This window comes from Sesamum indicum, linkage group LG6 (assembly GCF_026168435.1).
Source record: "Sesamum indicum cultivar Baizhima isolate 11 linkage group LG6, ASM2616843v1, whole genome shotgun sequence".
NCBI lineage: Eukaryota > Viridiplantae > Streptophyta > Magnoliopsida > Lamiales > Pedaliaceae > Sesamum > Sesamum indicum.
This window is the reverse complement of record NC_142662.1, coordinates 25,169,784-25,195,171: the sequence shown is the minus strand read 5'-3', so window position 1 is coordinate 25,195,171 and position 25,388 is coordinate 25,169,784. Positions and strand designations below refer to the sequence as shown.

General features: G+C 36.4%; 5 protein-coding genes across 6 annotated transcripts; 3 read left to right on the top strand and 2 right to left on the bottom strand.

Annotated features, from left to right (window-relative positions):
• Positions 1–667: 667 nt before the first annotated feature.
• On the top strand, positions 668–4,311 carry LOC105163463 (hypothetical protein At1g04090). Its single transcript, XM_011081815.3, has 2 exons — positions 668–963; positions 2,186–4,311. Exons 1-2 carry the CDS (start codon positions 750–752, stop codon positions 3,784–3,786), a joined length of 1,815 nt encoding a protein of 604 aa, XP_011080117.1. The 5' UTR covers positions 668–749; the 3' UTR covers positions 3,787–4,311.
• Positions 4,312–7,437: 3,126 nt separating this feature from the next.
• On the top strand, positions 7,438–11,041 carry LOC105163465 (auxin-responsive protein IAA12). 2 transcript variants are annotated; one of them, XM_011081816.3, is made up of 5 exons: positions 7,438–8,027; positions 9,108–9,436; positions 9,936–10,071; positions 10,488–10,549; positions 10,632–11,041. In XM_011081816.3, the coding sequence occupies exons 1-5, from the start codon at positions 7,630–7,632 to the stop codon at positions 10,679–10,681; spliced, it is 975 nt and encodes a 324-aa protein (XP_011080118.1). In that variant the 5' UTR covers positions 7,438–7,629; the 3' UTR covers positions 10,682–11,041. The 2 variants fall into 2 exon arrangements, with proteins under 2 accessions (XP_011080118.1, XP_088737940.1); XM_088881814.1 differs by having other exon boundaries at positions 7,440–8,027; positions 9,105–9,436.
• A 218-nt stretch (positions 11,042–11,259) lies between these two features.
• Positions 11,260–15,323, bottom strand: LOC105163466 (Leucine-rich repeat transmembrane protein kinase family protein). Its single transcript, XM_011081817.3, has 2 exons — positions 12,202–15,323; positions 11,260–11,909 (listed from the first exon to the last, which is right to left on the bottom strand). The coding sequence occupies exons 1-2, from the start codon at positions 14,855–14,857 to the stop codon at positions 11,497–11,499; spliced, it is 3,069 nt and encodes a 1,022-aa protein (XP_011080119.1). The 5' UTR covers positions 14,858–15,323; the 3' UTR covers positions 11,260–11,496.
• A 4,928-nt stretch (positions 15,324–20,251) lies between these two features.
• On the top strand, positions 20,252–22,003 carry PSB28 (photosystem II reaction center PSB28 protein). The gene is made up of 2 exons (XM_011081819.3): positions 20,252–20,415; positions 21,374–22,003. Exons 1-2 carry the CDS (start codon positions 20,334–20,336, stop codon positions 21,841–21,843), a joined length of 552 nt encoding a protein of 183 aa, XP_011080121.1. The 5' UTR covers positions 20,252–20,333; the 3' UTR covers positions 21,844–22,003.
• Positions 22,004–22,246: 243 nt separating this feature from the next.
• On the bottom strand, positions 22,247–24,566 carry SDD1 (Subtilase family protein). Its single transcript, XM_011081820.3, has one exon. It carries the CDS (start codon positions 24,564–24,566, stop codon positions 22,257–22,259), a length of 2,310 nt encoding a protein of 769 aa, XP_011080122.1. The 3' UTR covers positions 22,247–22,256.
• Positions 24,567–25,388: the final 822 nt, after the last annotated feature.

Sequence of the window (25,388 nt, the reverse complement as noted above, 5' to 3'; positions counted from 1 at the left end):
TAATATTTGATAAAAAATTATGTAATTCTTAAATAGAGGTTTGAAATTATTAGCTTTGCTCTTATTGTATTTTTTTAAAAAACTAAAAATAACAAAATTGATAAAAAATAGACAAGATGGATGATTTGAAAGTTATAAAAAATTATCCATTTAGTCCAAAAAAAAATAAAAAATTTTAAAAAATAAATAATATTATAATTTATAGTCCACAAAAATATTTGTTGGTCAGTTTATCACAAAAAAAAATTAAAAACTAATAGTTTAAACTCAATGAAATTAACAGTCGAACACAAATCTTCAAATTCAATAATAATTCAAATAAAATTTGGACAATAATGTATTTGCTTCGACGCTCCAATATTTTAAGATACTAAAAATGGGATTCAATCTAATCTGACCCGAATAATAAAATCAAAAGAGAGTAGGTTCGGATTTTGGACCATATTAAAATTAAGGGTAAATTAAACCAATCTCTTATGAAATTTGGCATAATTAAAAATACTCCCTTATTATTTTAAAAATTATTATTATCATGATTAAAAAATTTATTAAATATTAGAAGGTATTTATAATTTTCCAAACGACATAATTCTATGAGATGTGAGGGCAGTTTATTGTAATTTATCCTAAAATTAACTACACTGCCTTTACTTTTGAGTAACAGAGGGCGTTTTTTATAGAGATACAGAGACGAATATCACTAAACTACCCGCGTAAGACATTCCAAATTGTCATCGAATTCGTTTGTTATGCGGAGTTCCGTAAACGCAATCATCAAAATCTTGGCGATTTTTCAACTGGGCTTTCGTTTCATTTTCGATTACATTGTTGGGCGGAGAATTTTTTTGCGGGGTGAGAAGATGTTGGGATGTGGATGTTTCTCTTGGAGCAGAGTCTCCGATCTCATGCAACCCGAGTCCGAATATTTCTCTCTGCCCGATCCAATTCCGCAATGGCCACCAGGTATGCAATGGTGCCCTTCTGCTTTCGTCTGAGGTTTGATCATTTGGATAGGAAGAGATGATTAATGCATGTGGTTTAAGATTTTTTTAATGTTTTTATGTGTCTTGGTAATAATCCCGTACGTTTATATTTCATAGACTTAAAAGCATGAAGATTTTGAGAGGATTGTTTTTTTTAAATGGAGCTTTTTCTGGGAAATTTTGAGCTTAGTTGGATGTTATATGATTGATATTTGATCATTTAGTTAAAAAAATTCAGTTCTTGCTGAAGGGTTGTGGATTTCAATTGTTTATTCTTCTGTCTATCTCATCTGTTTGATTCTTGTACTGTGGACATTTTCTCATGTCTCTGTTGTCGATCCGTGAAACTGCCCTTGAATTGGTTTTTTACTGTTGGAACTTGCTCCGTTTTTTTTTACCCAAAGAAAGAAGTTCTGTTGAGGGTTGGGGCAGTGATGTTTGTTCATTCCTTGAACTTATTTAAAAGCACAACTTTTTACTTTCTGAGCACGGAAAGAGATTGTTTCGTTTGCTGAGCTACATACGAATGCTTGAAGGTACTCCGGTGGGACCTTTATCCGTTCTTTTAAATAATTGAGTTCTTCCTCGGTAGTAAATTAGATTCAATTAAATATGACACAATTTCGTGCTTTTCTTGATGTAGTAGTGGAGATGGTGCTTAAGACAATGATTATCAGAATCTATCTTAACCTGCCTTTTCGTTATGGGAAATCAAAGATAATTTCCTTTTATGTTCTTGCCCCCTATCTTCAAAATTTTTGTTGACAAATTATAGCTTCATTATGAGGAGTTAGTGTGTATAGTTTATCTGATTCAATACTCCTATGTCCTATAAATGATTTTCATGTGGTTCAGTATTTTTCATTATACTTTCAATCTTCATGTACTGTGCGTTGATCTTTGAGCTTTCATGTGTCCAAACAACTCCATTCCTTAATGTTTTTTCATGATATCATCTAGCGGATGCATGATGTATGATCACTCAGGATTTGCACTTTTCACTTTGTCCATTTTGAGACCATAACATGTTTCGTTTGATATGGAGAAGTTCGAGGCTTCTTTTCTTGATCACAGACTCTGTTTAGAGAGTTGAGTAATAATCTTTGTGTATGCTGCTTCATTTAGTAGAAATATAGTTTTGTCTTTGAAGTGCATCAGTAATATATATCTTATTATTTCTACTTCTGCTTGTGCACATACAGGTTCAGGATTTGCTACCTCGAGAATTACATTAGGAGAATTAGAGGTTTGCCAAATAACTAAGTTTCAGTATATTTGGGGTTGCAATCTGTCTAAGGATGGGAAACAAGGTGTTAGCTTTTATAAGCCAATCGGAATCCCAGACGGGTTTTTCTGTCTTGGTCACTACTGTCAATCTAATGAAAAGCCTTTACGGGGATTTGTTCTTGTTGCTCGTGAAGCTGCTAAGCAACAAGACTGCTGCACCCTCAAGTCCGAAAATATGCCTGCTCTCCAGAATCCTGTGGATTATTCATTAGTGTGGAGTTCACATGACGGCATTGATGAAAGCTTTGATGGATGCGGTTACTTCTGGTTACCCCAACCACCAGAGGGTTATAAAGCTTTAGGATTTTTGGTTACCAACAAATCGGAGAAACCAGATTTGGAGGAGGTTAAATGTGTCCGTGCTGACCTAACTTGTACATGTGAAGCTTGTGGACTGATAGCAGACACACATTCTAAGTCGTCTAACATACCACTTTTAATTTGGGGTACGAGGCCTCTTCATCGTGGCATTTATGGGAGAGGTGTTTCCGTGGGTACTTTTTATTGCAGCAGCTACTGGAATACACGGGAAGAGGTCAATATTGCATGCTTGCAGAATTTGGATCTTAATTTACGTGCAATGCCCAACATGGATCAAATTCATGCACTTGTAAGGCATTATGGACCTACTGTCTTCTTCCATCCTGATGAGGTTTATCTGCCATCTTCTGTTTCATGGTTCTTTAGAAATGGTGCACTGTTGTATAGTAGAAGTAACTCTGTTGGACAGGCCATTGATGCTGAAGGTTCCAATCTCCCCAGTGGAGGCACAAACGACAGAGAATATTGGATAGATTTGCCCTGTGATAGTGCGAGGGAGAATGTTAAGCACGGAAACTTAGAAAGTGCAAAACTTTACCTTCATATTAAACCAGCTTTAGGTGGGACCTTTACAGATATTGCGATGTGGGTCTTTTGCCCTTTCAATGGGCCAGGCACGCTGAAGGTCGGGATGATGAACATTGCTCTTAGCAAGGTTGGTCAGCATGTTGGTGACTGGGAGCACTTCACTCTTCGGATAAGTAACTTCACTGGAGAGCTTTGGAGCATATACTTTTCGCAGCACAGTGGAGGTGAATGGGTCGATGCTTTTGATTTGGAGTTTATCGAGGGAAACAAAGCTGTAATTTATTCGTCAAAGAATGGTCATGCTAGCTTTCCTCATCCTGGAACCTACATTCAGGGTTCTTCAAAGCTTGGGATTGGAGTGAGGAATGATGCTGCACGCAGTGATCATATTGTTGATTCAAGCAGGCAGTATGAAATTGTTGCGGCAGAATACCTTGGAGATGGAGTTGTCAAAGAACCCGGTTGGTTACAGTATATGAGAGAGTGGGGCCCGAAAATCATCTACGATTCAAGGAAGGAGTTGGACAAAATCATAAAAGTTTTCCCTCCACCGGTTAAATATTCAATGGAGAATATTTGTAACAAGTTGCCACTGGAGTTGTATGGAGAAGAAGGTCCTAGTGGGCCAAAGGAGAAGAACAACTGGATTGGGGATGAAAGATGGTAGCCCTTATGAAGCTCCTTGACCTCCTGCTCTTTCTGCAACTGTTTTTTCACGACATGAACAAAAGTTGAAAACAAACGAGAATGTGTTGTAACTTGTGTAAAATCCGACAGAGTAAACCCCCATCAGGAGCAACAGGGGGCCAAGATATCCTGGATACAGGGAAGGACAAGACTTGAGAAACAATATTCACAACTGCTTCCATGTGAACATAGTCCCTGATGTAAATAGAATTCATAGTGTAGTTCATGAGAATGAGATTCTTGGCCTCTTGTACCAGATACGGGGACTCGCTAACAAGTGTAGAATGTTTGAGAACATTAGAGTATAGACTTGCATTCAAACTCCTCTACCATGGAGCTGTAAATTATCTTCTGATTCTTTTAGGTTGTTGGAAGATGTCCTCCATGACGAAGAGATGGAAGGCTGGATTTGTTGTAAACAATTTGAGCTCCTAAGTTGTATGTATGTGCATGTCTATATAAGAAAGATTTCTGAAAACAAAATGAACTCAACCTTACATGTCTATGGCGGCAGTTCCTCTTTCACATGATATTGTGTTTGCGTGTCAAGATGTTTGATAATTGTTCATTGATTGTAGATAACAGGGGCAACTGCAAGAGGCCTGATGCGGGGAAAACGTCCTCATCATCTCATTGCTGTTGGGAACTAAAACTCATCTCCCATCATCGTTCTTTGAGGTAATGGACGTTCTTTATGGTTATTACTATACTTCAAATTGCTTGTGAAAAGGATGTTATTTTCTTCACTGGTGATCACCAACTACAATCTTGTCAAATAGCTACTTCTTGATGATGTGCATGTGTAGTTCATTTGTTCGGCCACACAATCTTAGCGATGGTACAGACAAGATAGCAAAAAAACCAGCAACCACGGGGGAGGACGTGTAGTTGTTGAATCTTTGTCTGTTGAATCAAGGAGGGGTGCCTGCCACCAGCCACATCCGATGAATTACACATTGGACCTATCGATGGATAATTCTTACTATGCTCAATTAGGGATGGCAAATGGAATGGATAGTGGTAGCTGTGAGCCCCCACCCTGTTGGGGTCCAAATTATGAAGTTCAGGTTCATGGACGAAGTTTATTTTACGGAACTGGTTGGGTCCGGTCCGGTCCGAGTCTCCAATCTTTCCCAAGACCCCCTACAGAACATATCTTTTAATATATTTAATTTATTTAATGTATATATGTATAAAATAATTTATACTTTTAACACAATAATAACTTATCAGATACTTATAAATAGTATCTTTAATTTTTTTAAAAAAATAAAAAGTAAAATAATTAATAGAACCTTTTTTTGTGCAATTTGGTTTGGGGACAGAGTAGATGGAACATTAATAAGTGTTGTGTCAGTGACTGAGTCCAAAAAGAACAGTTTTATAGTTGGCGTGAAAATGCATTAATCAGTCAAGTAATTATGAGTGATGAGCAGCAGACCAACGGATTTGATTGCTGATTGCTCTTCTTTTTTCCTTTTTAATAATTGAAGGGGACATCCAACGGCTACTCTGACCCCTCGGCGCATTACACCGCCCCCCACTCTTCACATCATGCATTGCTGCTCCCTCCACTCTTCAGATCCATTCATCATATGCTACTCTGGGATTTTTTTTTTCCAAAAAATTAGAATTTAATTTTTGAGTTCACCAAAAATATCAAAGTAATATTAAGAGAAAATATAGCATTTTAATGATTGGTATAGAGTATATAAAAGAAGTCTTGATTCGATCGTGTATCTATTACTTAAATTAAAGTATTTTGAACGTGTTTTGATTAGTTCTGCATTTTACACAAAAAAAAAAATAAAAAATGAACGAAATCAACGATATTCATATCATATTTGAATTGAATAAAATTAATTCCACCACCAATTAATTAAGTATAAGTAATGATTTGAGCATGCCAATCATTCTATTTCTTTAATCATAATCAAACAAATCAGCCCTTTTTCTCTTTTTTAGATGATGTAATATTTTAAAACACTAACTCTTTTTTTTTGTTCTATTTCTTGAAAATAAATAAATAATATTTTGTTGATTATAAGTTTCATGCCTATAAAAGAGTAATAAGTTGAGTTTAATTAATTAATACTCGATAAGTTTATTTTGTCATATAAACAAAAATGATATCTTAATCTTATAAATAATATAAAAGAATTATATAAAATATGTTTACAATTACTTATTTGTACTTTAAAAAAAAGTAAATTACAATGAATTTTGTAATTTATCATAATTACAAATATTCTATCATTATTTAAAAACTTACAAATAGTCCGGAGATTAACGAACATTTAACATTAGTTGTCATGAGGAATTATTCATTAGATGATTGTTAATTTTATAGTGTATTTATTAGACGAGCGTTAATTATAATTTTTTAAATAATAAAAAAAATATATTAAATTTCAAGAAAATTGATTATAAATAAAATATATATGTGAAAAAAAAAAGAAGCCATATTGTTGGTTGAATAAATATGAGTGGAGTGGTGGGTGAAGTTAGCAACAACCTTGGCTTTTAAAAGTGGTCCCCACGTTTCGGGGGTAAGGTGTTGAGCCGTGTGAATTTCGGGCCCCCACATGTTGTCGGGTTGTCTTTTGGCGTAAAGTCGTGTTTGTCCCCACTTGCCCAGGAAAATCCCCCCATTTTAGGACGCCATTAAAAGAATCGTCAATTTCTCCCCATCTTCAATTTATCGCCACCCGCCTCTTTGGATTGCACCCTCGCAATATAACTTTTACTTTCTGTCTATCACTACTCATAAAAATTAAATAGTGTTATTCATAAAAATATTTTTTTACTATAAGAAAATTATTTAATCTGTAATGAACTAATAAATATAGTCAATTATTAATAAGTATTAATTTTATTTAATTTTCTAATTAATATTAATAATTTTTGATGTATTTTAACTAACAAACGAATTCATTTGTTCAATGGATCAAACATTAGAGTTATATTAGATGTAATCTCTCCACTCATAAGAATTTACGTGTAATTATATAATATTTTAAAAAAATCGGCGCAGTTATCCTTAAAGAATATACTATATTTTTGGCTATAATTACAATAAAAAAAATTAATTAGAAACTAAAATTTTGAAACGTTTAGCTATCGATTTTTCTTGCTTAAATATTAAATTGAAGTTAAAATGTTAGAATAATTGTAGGATATTATGTGGCAGTCACTATATAAAATACGAACGATAACTTACATTGTCGAAGTAATTTTTTATAATAATTTTATATTGGTACATAAAAAATATAACCTGATATTTTGTTATCAGTATAAATTATTAACACATAAAGTTCTTAATTTATTTGAAAAACAAATTCTTGAAAATAAAATATCAAATATGACAATTAAGTTGGATTTCTTCATTTCTGCCTCCGCTCCAACTAAAAACGTGTTTTTCACTTATGTGCTGCATAAATTTCCCGAGAGAGAGAGAGGGCGATCATGTCAGGTTTCAGTCAGAAGCAAAAGGCAGAGGTTCGATGGTTCCCGGGGTGGTTGGTACAATAACAGGAAGCAGGGGAGAGGCAGTAGTTGTACATTTTTTGTGGGTCCCACCTGAGAGAGAAATCTATAATGCTGTTGAGGCGCACAAAGCCGACAGAAGGGCCCCTCCCCCTCCCCATCAACACCAACCCCTTCCCACTTCCCACTTTTGCCTTCCACTTCCTTTCTCTTTACCCAAACCCAAAAGAAAGCAAGAAACCAAACCAAACTCCCTTCTTTCTTTTCTCTCTTCTTCTTCTTCTTCCTTCTGCCACCAGAATTTTACTCCTTCTTCTCCTCTAAAAATTTAATCTTGATGCACAATAGGGGCGGAGGGAGCGGCGGCGGTGTGATTTCAGGTGGGTCAATGTCAACTTTGTCAAGAGAGGAGAATAACATGGTGATGTCATCTGAGGAGTCTTCCTCCTACCCAGATGAGTCTGACTTGGAATTGGGCCTTGGACTGAGCCTTGGTGGTGGTGGTGGAAAGGCCAAGAATAAGCAGCCGCCGCCGCCGGCTGCCACCGGAGGTTCTTGGGATCAGTATGCAAGAATCTTGACTGCCAAGGACTTTCCATCTGTGGTTTCTACTAAGGCTTCTTCATCATCATCATCATCCTCTTCTTCTGTCACCAAAGCCACCAACAATGGCTCTTGTGGCACTAAAAGGACTGCTGAACCACCCTCTTCGCCTCCCGGCCGTTCTGCGGTTAGGTACTATCAATTTCTAGTCTCACACCCTTGCTCCTTTGATTTTCCTTGTTACATATTGTGACTTTCGTACCACATTTGTAATCAACTTGTTTGTAGTTGCATATATTCCTGTGGTTGATGGGATTCAAATTTCAATCATCTCCTCTTAGTTGTTAAGTTTAAGCTTTGTAAGATTGGATCATTATAGTCCATATCATATCTTGTCTTGATCAGTGCTGTTATCTGTTCTTTGTATTTTTCTTGGTTGTTGAGAATTGGTATGAACTTTGAAGAAGTTGGGAATTAGAGGCCGTTTATATTTTTCATTTTGGGCTCTTTATTCTTTTCCTAATTTGGTTATATTTAATGTCAATCCAGCTGCAGTTGGTTTTACACTATTGGTTTTGTGTTTGATTCTCGGGCATCCGGTACCTGAGAGAAACTGTGACATTCTTCGTCTTTTCTTTCTTTTGTTTTTCTTTTACCATCTTTAAAGCATTTATTTTTGATCATATCCTTGTAAAATGTCAATCACAATCGCATTAGCAAGATCTGCACAGAACCTTCGACTTTCTCCATCTCAGGATAATTACTAAAGTACACATTCTTGAAGAATATGTACTTGTTCTATGTGTATTTCAATGACTCTTTCAATTGAAGCAACCAATTGGGAATTCCAAATAAAATTAAAAGAAGGTCGGATGGATTTTTAATCATTGATGCTAACAACATGAGGAGTTGCAATCGACTAACAGTGATTGAGAATCTCACATAGCTATTTGGTTAAAGTACTTTTACTCTCAATATTCCTCTTCATCCAGGATAACCACTAGTCATTCCTAACATCATAGATCTTAATACTGCTTAAGTCAAAGACGACTGCTTTCCAGAACTGGTTATTTGCATGCCATGTGCCCACATATTTTAATGTTTTATGGTTCTTTCTTAATTATGTTCGTTTTTTCTGTTCCATCATGAAGAACAATTTGTTTACTTACATTCTTTATAAAAATTTAAGCAACTACTATGGATGCTCAATGATGACTCACATGATATATATCCAGTGGGATTAAATGTTTTGTTATTCAATTCATGAAGCAGTCAGGTTGTTGGATGGCCTCCAATCAGAACTTACAGAATGAACAGCTTGGTAAACCATGCGAAGTCTCCAGTCACTGAAGACTTTTTCTCTACTGCTGATAAATGTGAAAGCAAGAATATTATCATGGATAAGTCCAACCATGGTGGCAATGTGAATAATAATGTTGCCAAGGAAAAGAGATGTCTGAAAGCGTCTTTGTTTGTCAAGGTGAACATGGACGGGATCCCAATTGGAAGAAAGGTAGATCTGAATGCTTATAGCTGCTACAAGGCCTTAGCTCATGCGCTTGATGACATGTTTAGACCCTGTGCAGCAGTTGGGACAAAACGTAATTTTTCTGTCCTCTTATTCAATCTCATTAAAGAACTAAATCTTCAATCATTTTCATTTCTCTCAGTAGGTGAAGATCTTTCTAAGATGTTGTGTTTAATAGACCTGTGGTCCAATAGTACCCAAAACTTAGTATTTAGTTGCTAGCTACTGATTTTCCAGTACCGTGAAACTTGGCAGACCGAAAACCAATGACAGTAAAAAATGAAAAGTAAATTCTAGAAGTTGGTTAATGACAACCAATGTCAAGTATATAATTGTTCGGACAGGGGTTGTAAAAATCTCTGCTTTCTCCTTATATCTGTAGTGATATTCTAAATACTAATATCTTGGTATAAGGAATGATAGATTCTTGGTTTTCCTCATTCTGAATAAATTGAGGTGGAAAGCATTACCTTAGTTACAAGCTCTATGAAAGTCTTAGTTCGGAATCTTGACTAGCTTAATTAGCTCTTCAATGCTAATTTGATCACTAACTGGCTATGTTGCTGTTTTAGGATCAAATGTGGAGGAGCAAGTTGTTGTAGCTGCCACCAGACAGCCTCTGAAATCATTGGATGGTTCATCTGATTTTGTGCTCACCTATGAAGACAAAGAAGGAGACTGGATGCTTGTTGGGGATGTTCCTTGGGAGTATGTCCTTTCACATTGCATCTTTTATATAGTAGATTTCTAATTGCATTCCTCTTATTCTATCCCATAGCTAAACACTTTCACTGCTATAGTTATAATTCTCCAACTCTCATTTGATTGCTTGTTCTGAGTCTGCTCACATCCTAAGATGTAGTAAAGTAAATACATAAGATTATAGCGGAATCCAAATGTGGCTGCAATAAACATCTTATTTCTATCTAACATAAAAGAATTCGGGTCTTAAGCAACTTTTCAACAACTGCAGACAATAGATGATGCTTAGTTTCGATATTCATTCTGTTCGCACCAAGTTCAGAAGTTTGACAGGTCCCAAGGTGTATGCCAGTTTAGCTGATGTGTTAATGAATTTCATTAAGTTTACATTGCCAGTCTCATGGATTTCATTCTTTTGTCAGAATGTTTTTGAATTCTGTGCGGAGACTTCGAATCATGAGGACAGCTGATGTTAATGGACTAGGTATGTGCGTGTTGTTATTGCAGTTTTGTATGCTCTTATTTTGCGTAAACACCATTATATTCATTTTTCTTTATTCGTGCAGGCCCAGGAACTCATGAAAGGAACAGGAAACAGTCGACGGGCCCAATATAGAGAATCTTCTGACCCAAAAAGATCCTTCTAGAAAGAAAAAAGAGTAGACTGCTATACATCACCAAAGAATTCCATTGAAGCAACCACCGTCCTGGCTCTGCCTCCTTTTGCGTGCTAGGTTTTGGTCACCTTTTACATTTTATTACTAATACTATTTCGACACGATCATATATACCGTCTTGGGCAGTGCACTTATGTCTGCACATGATGAATGCCCTTTCTTTTCTTCTGTCTTATAGGTAAGCATACTGAGAGTTGCCATTTGATACACTGTAAGTATGAGAGTGGCAAATTGTTCAGTTTTGGGTTTTGTTGCACTCGCAAACTCCTAATGAAAGAAAAGTATTTGTTGTCTTTGTATGAGGTTGTTGATGCTTTTGTTTGTCTTTTTGGCTTTAGAATCTCTTGTTCATCTTCTTGTACTTAGTTTTCTTTGACGGGTGTGTGGAATTTGGAGCGGAAGTCGAATATTTTACGCGGAAGTCGAATATTTTACTTCACTGACAAATCTTTCAATTCTTCCATCTTCGACTTGAACTAAATCAGTATCATGTACTGATGTCAAAAACTAAATGCAGTTTCCTTTAATTCTGGGTGCAATAAAACTGTGCACTCCTGTTGAAGTTTTCTGACTATGTAACATGAAGAGAGCTACAAAATCATTTGCATGATCATTTCCCATAGGCATAGCCCTCTAATTCTAGACACAAGTTATAAAAACTTACAAATAACTAAAAAAAAAATGAATATAAATCTAGGTACATATTGAAAACCAAAAAATAATCTTGGCCTGGAAGAAGCATGCAATGTTATACTCACACAAGGCCATTCACAGGTGAATTGTTGAATAATGGCCTGTCTTTGTTGGTATTAGCATTACCTCCACTGCTGCTGCTGCTGCTTTTTCTCCGAGGCTTTGCTTCTCCAAGCATCGACAGAACGTCTCTCATTGAGGGTCTGTCTTTGGGGAGCTTGGCAGTGCAAAGAATCGCGAATCTGAGAACTAAGAGCATCTCTTCTTGAACATGTTTGGTGTTCCCTACAGAAGGGTCTAGAGCTTCTTCCAAAGGCCTGTTTTCACGAATCTTTCTGCGTATCCATTCTACAATATCAACAGAATCTCCAAAATCGGGGTCTAATGGTCTCTTCCCAGTTAGCAATTCCATGAGAACTACTCCATAGCTGTAGATGTCGCTCTTCTCATCAACTTTCAGCGTGTAACCATACTCTGTCAAGCGATTATCAAAGATGCAGAGTGGTTATGTTAATATTTATAACTTCAACAGAAACCCTTTATTAAGTTGTTTGCCTATTGATCTACTAGAATGATAATGTTGTCAAGAAATTTAATACTATGTAACAAATCTATGTTGCTGCTAGTCATTGCTGGTTCTGTTTGACTAGTTCTAATCTTGAGGAGGCAGATCCCTAATCAAGAAATGTATCTGTTGACTGAGTTTAGAAGCAATATAACTGTGGAATGATAAAAGTTACAAGGACTGAAGCTGATAGAAACTCACCGGGGGCTATATATCCGTAAGATCCTGCTACCATTGAAACTGTCTCATTCTTCTTGAGCATCATTTTTGCCAACCCGAAATCAGCAATCCTTGCCTCAAGATTGGCATCAAGCAATATGTTATTTGACTTCACATCTCGATGGATCACGGGTGGATGACAATCGTGATGGAGATAAGCCAGCCCCTGCGCAACCCCAACTGCTATGTTATACCTTGAAACCCAATCCACCAGCAAACTTCCTGCTTTTTTGCCATGTAAAGCCTCTCCAAGGCTACCATTCTGCATATACTCATAGACAATCATTGCATCAGAGTCATTGTGAAGAAATCCCAACAACCTCACAATGTTCCGGTGCCTTAACCTCCCTAACAAATTCACCTCTCCCACTAGATCATCACTGCCTCCCATCTCAAGATCACTTGTCGATCTCCATAGTTTCTTTACCGCAACGGTTGTGTTCAGTCTTTGTATTTCAGCCTTGTAAACTGTCCCAGTTGCCCCCATCCCTATCACATTGGATTCCTTGATGCAAGCAAGAATGTCATTACTATTGAAAACTAGCCTCTGGAATGCCATCAATCTCCAAGGCCACTCCCCATTGCCTGCTTCGAATCTTTCCTCGAAGCAATTCCCATCCTGCCATTTCTGGTACAGAGATCGAGCTCCAAGAACTGCTATAACAACAGCAGCCAGAGTCAAAATCCCAATTATCCATCCTCCAATAATGTGTTTTGCGTGTAAGCCATGCTGTCTTGATGCGTATGCTGCATTTTGAGAGCACGGTGGAAGCACGCCATCACATAGGCCTGCATTGCCAATGAGATCATCAGGATTAATAGTCCTGAGCATGCCATTGAAAGGGACAGGACCCTCTAGCCTGTTATAAGAAACATTGAGCATCTCTAAGGCTGGAGAGTTCCCAAAATTCTCAGGAATCCCTCCAGTCAGAGAGTTGTTTGCCAGATCCAAGACAGCCAATGCGGGCATCAGCGCAATAGGTTTAGGAATCCCCCCGATCAACTGGTTGTCGCGAAGATTTAGAATCACAAGCTTCTCGCATGAAGCAATGCTTGCTGGAATGCTTCCAGTGAAATGGTTTGAGGAGAGGTCCAGCCAAGCAAGAGCAGGACAATCCTGGAACTGATCCGGGATTTCTCCCACCAAGTTATTGCCTGAGGCTATGAAGTTTTGCAGATTTGGAATGGAAAGAACAGAGGACGGAAGAGAAGATTGAAGGTGGTTTCTTGATACATCAATGGATGAAAGAGAAGTGGAAGCAGAAAGATCACTTGGGATTTGGCCTGTGAGGCTGTTATTTGCCAGTTCCAGCCTTTGAAGTTTGCCAAGTTTGCCAAAACCAACAGGGATTGTGCCGGAAAGGAGATTATTTTGCATCCTAACTCGAACTAGCGATTGACATGTCGATAAACTGGCTGGAACCGGACCAGAGAAGGCATTGTTGAACAGGATGAGCTTAGTAAGGTTACCTTTATTACACAAACTTGTCGGGATTGGGCCAGAGAATGAATTGGATGAGATATCCAACCGTTGAAGAGGTGAATTCTGGCCAAGATCACTCGGCAAAGGGCCTGACAATGTGTTGTTCCAAAGCTCAAGTACCTGCAGTTGAGTCAATTTCCCAATGCCAGCAGGAACTGAACCAGATAGCTGATTGCACATTAGATTCAATAGCTGCAGATTCTTGAGATCAGCTACTGGGGCCGGAATTTCTCCTGATAATAAGTTATCAGAAAGGTCCAGAAACTGCAAAGAAGTCACGTTGCCAATCTCTGGTGGAATCTTGCCCTCAAAATTGTTTCGGTACAAGAAGACTGTACTCAGCTGCTTGAGTTTTCCCAGTTCAGCTGGAATCGACCCACCAAGATTGCCTATGGCAAGGTCAAGATACTTGAGATTTGTAAGATTTCCAAACTCTGCAGGAATCCCACCTTCAAACTCATTGTATCCAAGAACCATCGTCTCGAGTGCTGATAATTCTCCTAGCTCTGCTGGTATACTGCCCGTCAGGTTATTCCCCGACAGGCCAAGATACTTCAATCTCCCCAAATTCTTGTAAGTTCTTGGAATGGGGCCTCCAAAGAAGTTTCCCCTGAGATCCAGGCTCTCCAGCAATGTCGCATTGCCAAGATCCTCAGGGAGGTAACCCGAAAAGTTATTCCCAGAAGCATTGAATGCTACCAATCCTGCTGCCGTTCCAAAACCAACAGGCAACCGATCGATAAACAAGTTTTGGCTCAGATCAATGCTCTCAAGTGCAGTAAGATTAGTTAAAGACTTAGGCAACGGAGAGGAGAACCCGTTGCAGCATAAATTAAGAGAACTCAGACTCTTTAATCCCTGGATTTCATCGGCAACCCTGCCAGTGAGATTCATGTGGGAAAGATCAAGCTTTTCAACAGCACCATTGGAGTTGCATACCACTCCAGTCCAGCCACAGTGTGCTGAGCTGTTTGCTGCATTCTCCGGCAATTCCCAATCTTTGAGATGATCAAACGGATCGATCAGGCTTGCCTTTACCGACAACAGGATCGACACTTCACTGCTCAATCCAATGCTCTCAACCTCCTTAGAGTAGCAGAAAACAGAAGAACAATAGAAGAACAAGAGGAGGAAGAATTCATTTTTCAACTTCATAATGCTTTTCTTTATCCTGGCTTGTTATCTTTCTTACTTCTCCACCATCTTTTCACACGATCAGTGATGGGGCCAGTGGGGTAGCAGTGGAGAGCGAAAGACAGTAAGAGCAGTATGAAACTGAAGGTTAGAAGAAGATCAAATGATTAGGTAGTCTCTGACCTATATAATACCAAACAGTTCATATGGGGATTAGTGTTTTCCTTTTTCATGTTTCATCACTAGAACAACTCGTGAGATCTTGGGCTCTCCAACAGCTGTTAATGCACATAAAAATGACCGGAACTTGGCTTTTTTTTACATATCATCTGACAAGACACATGGAGAGAATGTGTTGCCATTGCTGTTACTTCAGTTAATCTTCTCTTCTGTTCTTTGGCCGTCAAACTTGAGCCCAAGACAAACTCATGCTGCCCGTGAAATTCCCGTCAACACATTACACTTGCCATGTAATTCGTGTACAGTTTACGGAGAGTTGGTTTATTCCGTCGGCATTTATTATAAGATGTACCACCCACTTTTAAAATGTTAGATTTTATGTTAAAAATAAACTTAGTAGATGTCAGTATCGAAAATTTTGTAATTAAAGTGTTTGCTGCTCTATGATAGTTGAGATCATGACCTTTTGGTAGCTTTTTTTGCTAACTTTTTCTCGGAAATGCAGTTTTGATCCCCTGCTTTTGAAACTAGAAATCATGTGAGTGTAATTTCAGATGTTTGGTTCATATATATATATATATATATATATTAATTAAGAGTTGATTTGCACAGAGTTGTGGTGTGGAAAGATGCTTTATGCAGTGCTGATGGTGTACTGGGAAGGGAATTAATAATATAATAATGCTCAATGATTTGGATTAGTTGAGTTATCTTATGATGAAAGGCAGCTTCCAAGAATGACAAAGATCATATGAGCCCTACTTAACTATTGGCCCCACATTAATAAATATAATACAACACTGCTAAAAAATTCTTACTCAAATTAGATTTGACTGAATTAAATCAATCACAAAGTAAGTAAAATACACTTGTCATATGATTGGTCATTTTTTATGAACTGTAAACCAACCACAGGACAAATATATTGCACTTGCCATAATTGGTTCAAATTCAATCTAATCCGATTTGAGTTAGAAATTTTCCAAAATAATAATATCACACCAATATGTATATGGTATGCGTCCCAACTTTTAAAATTACAGCTTAATTTAATTATATATTTCTTTTTTAAAAAAAGAAGAAAATATATCAACAACACGTTAATGTAATACCAACATGTACCAATAAATTGTTGATTTAGTGATATGCGAGTTAATTCGTGTCCATGAGAAGATTTGTTTGATTTCCAATATCGGAAACAATTTGTGACATCAAGGTGTGTTAAGGGATCCAGCCACCCCTTTTCACCTCCAAACAAAAAAGAAAAAAAAAATTAAAATTTGAATATATTATAAAGGGTTCTTTTGAAATTTATCATAATTATAAATATTTCTTTATTATTTAAAAAATTATAAATATTTCATGGATTAACGTCTATAAAGCAAATATCTTCTTACAATAGGTTGTCACGAGGGATATTTAGTATACAATCATTAAATAAATAAGAGATATTTGTAATTACGGGAAATTCAAGAGAACCCGTTGCAATTTACCTTTAAAGTTAATGAAGCTGGTTAAGTATTGATTTTGAGATAATTAAGAACTTATATAGGAAGTGATTTATTGAGTGGAAACAAGAAAGAATCTTTCCATGTTAAGAAGGTGTCTGTGTCCTATTGCCCCCAACTTTCCCTTTTGTCCACAACTCCATTAATTTCTAGGATTCTGTTCGTTTTTATTTTTATTTTTTTTTTTGAGAAAAATACGCCATTATTCAGGACAGTTGACTTTTTTAATTTTTTTTTTTCAATTTTTTCTTATAGTACGTAGGATGAAAAGTCAAAATATTATTACATATTGTGTAATTCAAAATTTTGAAATCCGTCTCGCACAAATTAATAAATAATTCTGATATTAATTAAAATACTAAAAGTCATCATTAATAATAAAAATACAGATATCGAAATATGGTATTATGATTATAACCCTACAATAAAAATATTTATTATTTCACAAATCAATAAATACTATATATTACTTACGAAAAAATGGTATATATATTAGATGTGAGGATGAGTGAGCTCAAAGGAAAACATGCCTGGAAAGAAATGGAAGCAACCATTTGTCTCCAGAAATATCCTAATTTAAATTTTTTATTTTTTTAAATAAGTAATAGTTACATTTATGTTTCTGATCTATAGTCTATTTACACATATTACACTTATTGTTTACATAATCAGAGAAACTATCCTTGGTAGCTAAAAAGGGATAGTTTGTGTAATGATATTAACGTCTTCTGAGGTATATGTGTAATTTTTTTGAAAATTAGGACAATTTGTGTAAATAATTTTAATATTTTTAGTTGGTGTACGTGTGATTTTTCAAAAGATATGATTGTCTTGTGTAAATAAATAATAAATTAGGGGTGTGAATATAATTATTCCAACCAAAATAAAATAACCTTCCAAAATGGACATGCAAACAATATTTGTTGGGGTTGGGGTGTAAATAGTTCACATGCAAACATGTGAGGGGAGTGTTTAAATAAGAAGCATAGTGGGGCATCACTATGTATGGGGTGCTAAAGTGGATGGATGGCATGTGAGCCCACATCTTAATTCCATGCTCATTATTAATTAATTAATTAATTAATTAATATTCCTCTCTTCCCCTATTATTTGAGAGAGAAAATAAAATTATTTTCTTTTCTTTGTGTCCCTATACACAAGAGTATGGGTGTGCATGTCTATTTATTTTATATACCATTCTCATAACTCTTTCACTTCTTTGGAATTTAAGTGAACTATTGTGGTTTTCAATATATTTTTTTTTAATGAATTGATTATATATATAAATATTACAAATATTAGTTAATATATTACTTTTTAATATGTAATATTTATAATTAAGGATAAATTATATCTACATTCTTGAAATTAGATCTAATTCCACAAATATTTTTGTCTTTTGCAAAATTACAAGTACGTCACTTGAGGGAGTGTTGGCATAATGTTTTCTCAAAGGGTATTTATGTAAACTTTCCTAGAGCATGATGAAAATTACCATTATAACCTTTAGGGGTGTGTTTGTAATTTTTTAAAAAATGTAATATGCTTATATAATTATATATGATTACCTCAAGGGGTATAATGTTTTTTACGTTATAATTAATTAACAACTGCTTTCAAAATAAATTAATACCCATATATCAATGCGCTCCGTACTTGTAATTTTATAGACACAGGGCCACATTTTCATCACTTAGGCCCGATTTACTTCGAAAATCGTATTAAATGAATGATATGGTTATTTTTTACTAAATGAATGATAAAAAAATTCTATATAATTAGTCAGGTGTTTACTTATATGTATTACCGAAATAAAAAATATTATATCAAGTATTTACTTTGATGTATCCACATGCTTTTGATAAAAAAATTACCTTTGAGCCCTTGTTTACAAAATTTAATAGCAACAAATTAATAATAATAAGAAGAAGAAATAGTAATAAATAATATATTATTATTATTAAAAATAATCAATAATATATCATTTATCATTATTATTATTAAGTCAAATTTTAAGGGTACAATGGTCATTCACATTTGGTGCACCTTTGGGACTAACTTTATATCACCTTGGATTATTCAGGTAGAACATTAATTAGTACAGGGCTTTGGCTTTATACCGGCCCCTATACAATAAAGTAAATATTGTATTAATCTACACTGATATTCTTATATAGATTTATACATCAAAGTAAACGGGGCCTTAAGGTAAGCTTTATTAACATAGTCTTTCTTATTTTCAGCCAAATTTTTGGTACGATTATTATGAACTTAATCAATACTAAATTGAAAAAAAATTAAATAAATGTTTAATTTTTCCCATATATTTGCCTGAATAAAGTTAAATACTCTATCTATTATCTTTATTGTTAAATATTATTATTTTACTCCTCTTATTAGTTAAATATTAATGCGTGCACATAATTGTGGATATACTCACTACACTAATCTCAATTTTTTTTTCTAATTAATTCTCATTTTAAAATATCATCTAATTAATTAATATTTATACAAAATTAAACGAAAAAAATTAAAAAAATAGGATTTAGGTACTAAATATGGAGCATAAATGATAAATGGGAAGATGACGTGGCTTCATGTGGGACTCTGCAAATACATAACACGGCCAGTACTATTTAAAGTTTTTAATTTCCATAATTATTTTTTAATCATTATTATTACCTTAATTAATTCAATTAAAAATAGTATTATACTATCTAATTACGATTTAGTATAGTAATAGTAAAATTAAGATGAAGAGAGAGTCATTTATGCCCTGACTGCACATGTGGCACATGCGTGGCGGGCCCCACTGCTTTAATCTTCGAGGGTTGGATCTTAATTAAAGAAATTAAATTTGATTTGAGAATTTCAAATGACTGTATAAAATGATTTCAAGTTATTCGGAATATGAAATTATCCAAATAATTTCTAACAAATTGGTATCAGAGATTCCAAATTCTTACCTTCGGATTCATCAATTCAAACGTAACGTATCGATTTGTTATTTATTTCTCTTGGGCATTTCTTTGTATATATATATATAGAATAAATTACAGTTATTTCATTTGAAATTTGATATAAGTATAAATAATTTTTTATTATTTAAAAAATTATAATTACCCCACTCAGTTCGAAAATAATTATATAGTCCTTAAACGGTGTGGTAAAATTTACTATTTTACCCTTGTTGGAATCTTTTTTTTTTTAATTAAAAAATATTTGAGAAAATATAAAAAAATCTGAGAAATTTGAGAAACTCCATAGTGTTTATATTAGTTTGTAAAAATATATAAAATTATAATTCATATTCTAAAGAGTATTTTGGTCAGTTTACCATAAAAAATAAATGAAAATATAACGAAGACTAACATAATTGACTCGTTGTTAAATAGATGTTAAAATAAGAAGAATATTTATAATTTTTTAAAAATTAATTAAATCTTTATAATTATGACAAATATTATGGGAGGTGGTTGTAATTGTATTGTGTGCATTTAATTTCTCCAACAAATCGAGTGATGGGCCGGCCACGATCCGAAATTGAATCCAGGAGGCATCCAGCCCAGCCCATCTTATGCGGCCCAATACGGAAGAAGCCTATAAAAAGGGCCACGCGCTTAACATGTAAAGGGAGTTTGGCGGGCTTTTGGATGATAGCAGAAAAATCCTTTGATTTGAGTGTTTGCAGAGTGAATGGCTGTCGTTATTACACACCGCACCTTCGCTCTCTCAACCCACATTATCATCTGCCTTATATATCTTTCTCTCACTACATTATTCACCTCTCTCTCTAGGATACGTGCAGGATGGCAGCAGCAGCAGCAGTGCAGTCCCTGGTTTTCTCTTCTCCAATCTCTCGTTGTTCGCACCAGCCGCGATCTTTTTCAGGTACTCTTTTCGTTCAGTTTAACTCCAAATTTATACCCTTTGTTCTTTTTTTGTTTTCAGGATTTCTTATTTTTGTTGTTTTATTGACTATTGGAAGAATTGCATACTTGTCTAGTTTGGTAAATGTGGTGTGGAGTGGTGTTTAGTGAATTGAGTTGAAATGTACTGTATTTGATGTGCTTTCATACGTAATAGTAGTGTATAGTCGTATCAATCTGGAAATGTATGTGGCAGTTGGAATTTGGAATGTTGTTTAGAAGAATAAAAATAATTAATTACAGTTGTTTGGATCATTTAGCGGGCAAAAAAGATTATGTGAAGGACTGTTTTCACCAATTTTTTGTATGGACTGTATATGAACTTTTGCAATCATTTGATGAAAATTGATAATCAGTATGATTCGTAATCTTTGATTTTCCTGCTTTATGACTAGTCTAAAGCTTTAAATTTGATGTTAATTGTCCTCCCTGCTCCTTATTGTTTTTGTGAGATTTTCTGTGCTTAGTGGTATATCAGAAGTGATCTGGTTCAACATTTTGGATTCAAGAACATTTCATAAATATAGGAAGATGTTTGTCGATTCGCATACAAGAAAGACGGATGAACTCTGAATTCAATTTGTTTTCGTGTGGTGCAACAATGATGTTGTAACGATTGAATAGGTTTGACATTCTATGCCTCACATATGATTTTATGTTGAAACCTACAGTTAGAATTTATCCCAAGTATGATTCTAGAACGACAAATTGCTTTAAGTAGGCAAAAACTTATCATGATTTTGCAATCAAACCAACTCCTACCATGAAACTCATGGTAGAATCTAATCATAGATAGAACAATCTTATTTTGTGGATTACATTGCACGTGACGTGTTGCAACCTTATGTGATCTTCTCAGAATCTTATGATCATCTTTGTTCAAATAATCGAGTTGCTGATATCGTCTCTCATTGTGTTAGGCTTGTCAATAGGAGCTATTCACTCTAGTGCAAGCTCATCCTTCAATGGCCAATCTTTACACCTACCACGCTCAAGTATGCCTAGAAAAAGCCAGATGCAGAACCTCTCTAGGCTTAGTATAATGATGGTCAAACCGACAATTCAGTTCATCCAGGGGATTGATGAACGGACGATCCCGGATGTGAAGCTAACCAAATCGAGGGATGGAACTAATGGAATGGCCATATTCACATTTACTGAACCATCTGTTTTTGACTCTTCCAGCGTAGTTGGTGACATTACTGGTTTCTACATGATTGACGAGGAAGGGGTGCTCCAGTCAGTTGACGTGAATGCAAAGTTTGTGAATGGGAAACCTGCAGGAGTCGAGGCCAAATATGTCATGCGAACACCACGAGACTGGGATAGGTTCATGAGATTTATGGAGCGATATGCCAATGCCAACGGATTATCATTTGTTAAAAAATGAGGCACATATCCTTTTTGCTCGTGCATTTTTCCTTTTTTATCGTGATGCAATTCATGTTGCTACAATTAGGTGGAATGCAATAACTTAAAAAGATAATTGGATGGTGATTCAATTTGATTCTTGATCCTACACATATGAAGATTTGACTGCCTTGATTTTCTGTCTGGCATCTCAAACAGTTGCTTTAAAATAGAGTTGCAGGTGAACTGTGATTGACTAAGCTGTTTCAGCAAATTTGTGTAGCAGGGAAAGCCAATGAATCAGGAACTTTCTCATGTCATAATAGAAAAAGAAGCTTTTAGTTTCAGAGTGCAAGGCTGGACATATTTCTTACATTCAATCTTAAATCTCAAATTCCAAGGTGAAATCAGAGCTGATGCTATTAATTGCGCCACTAGAACAATACTATACTCTCACTTTGTTGATGACCATGTCACTGAAATTGGACTCTGAACCCTGTAAGAACCGCTCATACTCACCCAAGTCAAACGCCCTTGTCCAAACCCAGAATTCTTGATATCCATTCTTTTCTTGGATATAAACCAAACTCTATAACTCAAAGTTTGATTTATATGTTTGAATATAAGGCGGCGTGGTCTAACTCTCATGCTGACTCCCTCGGGTGCCTTCATTTCCAGCGAGTAAATGGAATTAGGCTTCCCCACATTCGTTAAGCGTCTTCTTACCATCTTTCTTGTCTCTCCTTTCTTGAAAATCACAGAAAATGAGGGGTAATTGAGGCTGAATCCCCTGTTCTTCTGCAAAATCGCATGACAACTCACATTCCTGTGAGTAATGCTAAATATGTCTGGTCTGCTGTATCCAAGAGTGCATAGATGAGTAATATGATCATCTGGTTGGATGTCATATATCAATCCTGGATTTATGGCTCTTTCAGGATTTACATGCCCAGCTCCAATTGCAAAGAGCCCAGCAGGTTTGTCTCCATCCAATATCGGCTTTCCTAGATGATCAGTCATTTCTGCAGTTGTCATAAGTGCGGATTTGATGGCTGCGGGGCTCCATTTTGGATGAGCCGAGTGGATCAGAGCCGCCAGACCGCTGACGTGTGGACATGCCATGGAAGTCCCCGACATCACTGTGAAGTTTACTCTTCTAGAGTCCTCCGGGAGGGCGCTGGGGCCAAGATTTTGCGGCCATGCAGCGATGATGTTCACCCCTGGAGCGATCATGTCCGGCTTGAGAATTGAAGGGTCAGTGAAACTTGGCCCTCTCGATGAAAACTGCGCTACTGCAGGTGCTCTTGATTTTCCAATGACAGTTCCTCCAAAGATGATTTGTGCTTTAGGTCTTGTCGTTGAGTTGATGTAAATCTTCAGCCGATTTGATTCGTCGGAACCTATCAGTGTTGCTGGCAGGACATGGACATCCACTGAATCTTCCTCCAAGTTTATCTCTGTGTTGGCTAGGATCATTGCAGCACCCCCAGCTTCCTTCACTATCTGGCCCTTCTCAGCCCTCCCGTTTACACCGCGGTCACAAACCACCATCTTGCCCCTAACTTTAGCTTTTGGAAGAGACCCTCGCAAGCAAAATTCACTTCCCTTATTGCCACCTGTGATATAAACCAGCTCAAGCTCTTTCTCAGCAGCTGCATGTCCCTTTCCAGGGTACATGGACTCTCCGTATAGAAATTTCCCGTTCCTCAGTCGAACTATTGTTGGGAACCTTCTGTCAAGTGTGCTTGCACCAATGGTAGCAATCCAAGGAGCCTCATTTGCAACTGAGTTTTGGATTGGACCATTGTTTCCTGCAGCACAGATCACTGATATTCCATGCTCCATGGCTCGGAAACTGCCAATGGCGATAGTGTCCTCGTAAAGGGGCACCGGGAATCCACCTAGTGAGAGTGAAAGAACGTCAACTCCATCTCTGATTGCTACGTCCATTGCTGCTAGAATGTCTGAACTATAGCAACCACTGAACCAGCAGACTTTATATATGGCAATATGCGCACCAGGGGCCATTCCTCGAGCCTCACCGTCTCCATATCCGAGCACGCCCGCCATTGGAACAGGAGCTCCTCCGGCAGTGGAAGCTGTGTGGGTGCCATGTCCATGGGAATCGCGAGGCGACACGTATTCCACCACAGTATCAGGTGAAGACATCAACGACGCCACACGATGACCTTTGCTGAAGTATCTGGCACCAATGAGTTTCCTGTTACAACTTGAAGCATTGAAGTCCTGTCCTTCTTGGCATATCCCTTTCCATTTCCGAGGAACTGGAGGCATCCCTCGATCATCGAAGCTCGGGCTCTCAGGCCAAACTCCAGTGTCGAGCAAACCAATGATCGATCCCCGACCGAATCCAGATTCCATCCAGGCACCACCTTCTCTTGTGGGACTTAGCCCCAAGAACTTGTAAGAGTAAGTAGTGTGAATGTCAAACCTCCTGTCAGGCCTCACTGCTACAACTTCATGTGACTTCTTCAACATCTCAACCTCAAATGCAGAGAGTTGAGCTGCAAAACCTTCCATGGCAGAGCTGTAAGAATACAGAAGCCGTGAAGAAGAATCTTCTTCAGTTGAAATGGACTTATCAATGAAAGAAAGGTGCCAGTGAAGCCTAGAACCGAACCAAGAACGCGATGGCCCGTCAGGGTGGAGCTGCACAATGTAGGTCTGCAAACTCTCTGCATGTAAAGAAAGCAAGTAGAGCAAAAAGATGGAGAAAAAGAGTGGAATTTTTGCTTCTCCCATTGATCAAGAAAATATACAAGTCTGTTGTGTGATTGGTGCATGTTTCTGAGACGGAATGAAAGGGTATTTGAAGGGGTGGGAGAGCAGTGGAGACGGGGCATTGAGATGTCTGAGACAGAAGGTGAAGAAGCTCGTGAAATTTAAGAGCTCTTCCTCACGAGTTTCCTTGAGGGTGAGAGAGAGAGAGAGGGAGTAGACGGTTTGTGGTTTGATGTGTATTGGGGAGCTTTTAGTGTGTGTGGATTTTCACGAGAAGTTTTGGCTGAATTTTAATACTATGTTGTGGGGGTACGTAGGTTTGTTTTTTCAAATCATTATTGCAGTGCTGAAGTCAAAAAATATTCCCCACAAATCTTTGTCTAGTACATGGGGATTTTCGAATCTTGAGTAGCTGAAAACAAAGGGTACTATGATCCCCATAATGTTTTGTCCATGGAAATAGGATACCCTAAGTTGCCCCCGTTCGTAAGGCGAATTGGATTTTTCATTACAAATTTTGTTTTATTTTTTATTCTTTTTAATATATACATGTTATGTGTATTAAATTAGTATTATATACTTTATTTAGAGAATAATTTTATATATGTGATATGTACAACTTAAATTGAATAAAAATTAAAATAAGATTTACAACAACAAATTCTTTCTGTTCACAAGAAAATTCCTTAGCCCATGTTGCTACCTAAAGAACTCACTTATAATGTTGAAAATTGCTAAAAGTTCTAATTTGAGTTGCATTAATCACATTCAAATAAACTATATGAAAAATGAATTATATAGTTGGTTTCATTAGATTTACCGTTCCTCACGTTGGGTGTCATT

What these genes read in the sequence shown, in the direction of transcription:
- PSB28 (XM_011081819.3), top strand. Translation starts at nt 20,334, where the DNA reads ATGGCAGCAGCAGCAGCAGTGCAGTCCCTGGTTTTCTCTTCTCCAATC. An exon ending in CCAGCCGCGATCTTTTTCAG is followed by an intron (nt 20,416 to 21,373) that starts GTACTCTTTTCG and finishes TCATTGTGTTAG; the next exon opens with GCTTGTCAATAGGAGCTATT.
- SDD1 (XM_011081820.3), bottom strand. Translation starts at nt 24,566, where the DNA reads ATGGGAGAAGCAAAAATTCCACTCTTTTTCTCCATCTTTTTGCTCTAC.
- LOC105163466 (XM_011081817.3), bottom strand. Translation starts at nt 14,857, where the DNA reads ATGAAGTTGAAAAATGAATTCTTCCTCCTCTTGTTCTTCTATTGTTCT. An exon ending in TTACGGATATATAGCCCCCG is followed by an intron (nt 11,910 to 12,201) that starts GTGAGTTTCTAT and finishes ATCGCTTGACAG; the next exon opens with AGTATGGTTACACGCTGAAA.
- LOC105163463 (XM_011081815.3), top strand. Translation starts at nt 750, where the DNA reads ATGCGGAGTTCCGTAAACGCAATCATCAAAATCTTGGCGATTTTTCAA. An exon ending in AATTCCGCAATGGCCACCAG is followed by an intron (nt 964 to 2,185) that starts GTATGCAATGGT and finishes GTGCACATACAG; the next exon opens with GTTCAGGATTTGCTACCTCG.
- LOC105163465 (XM_088881814.1), top strand. Translation starts at nt 7,630, where the DNA reads ATGCACAATAGGGGCGGAGGGAGCGGCGGCGGTGTGATTTCAGGTGGG. An exon ending in CCCGGCCGTTCTGCGGTTAG is followed by an intron (nt 8,028 to 9,104) that starts GTACTATCAATT and finishes CAATTCATGAAG; the next exon opens with CAGTCAGGTTGTTGGATGGC. An exon ending in GTTGGGGATGTTCCTTGGGA is followed by an intron (nt 10,072 to 10,487) that starts GTATGTCCTTTC and finishes TTCTTTTGTCAG; the next exon opens with AATGTTTTTGAATTCTGTGC.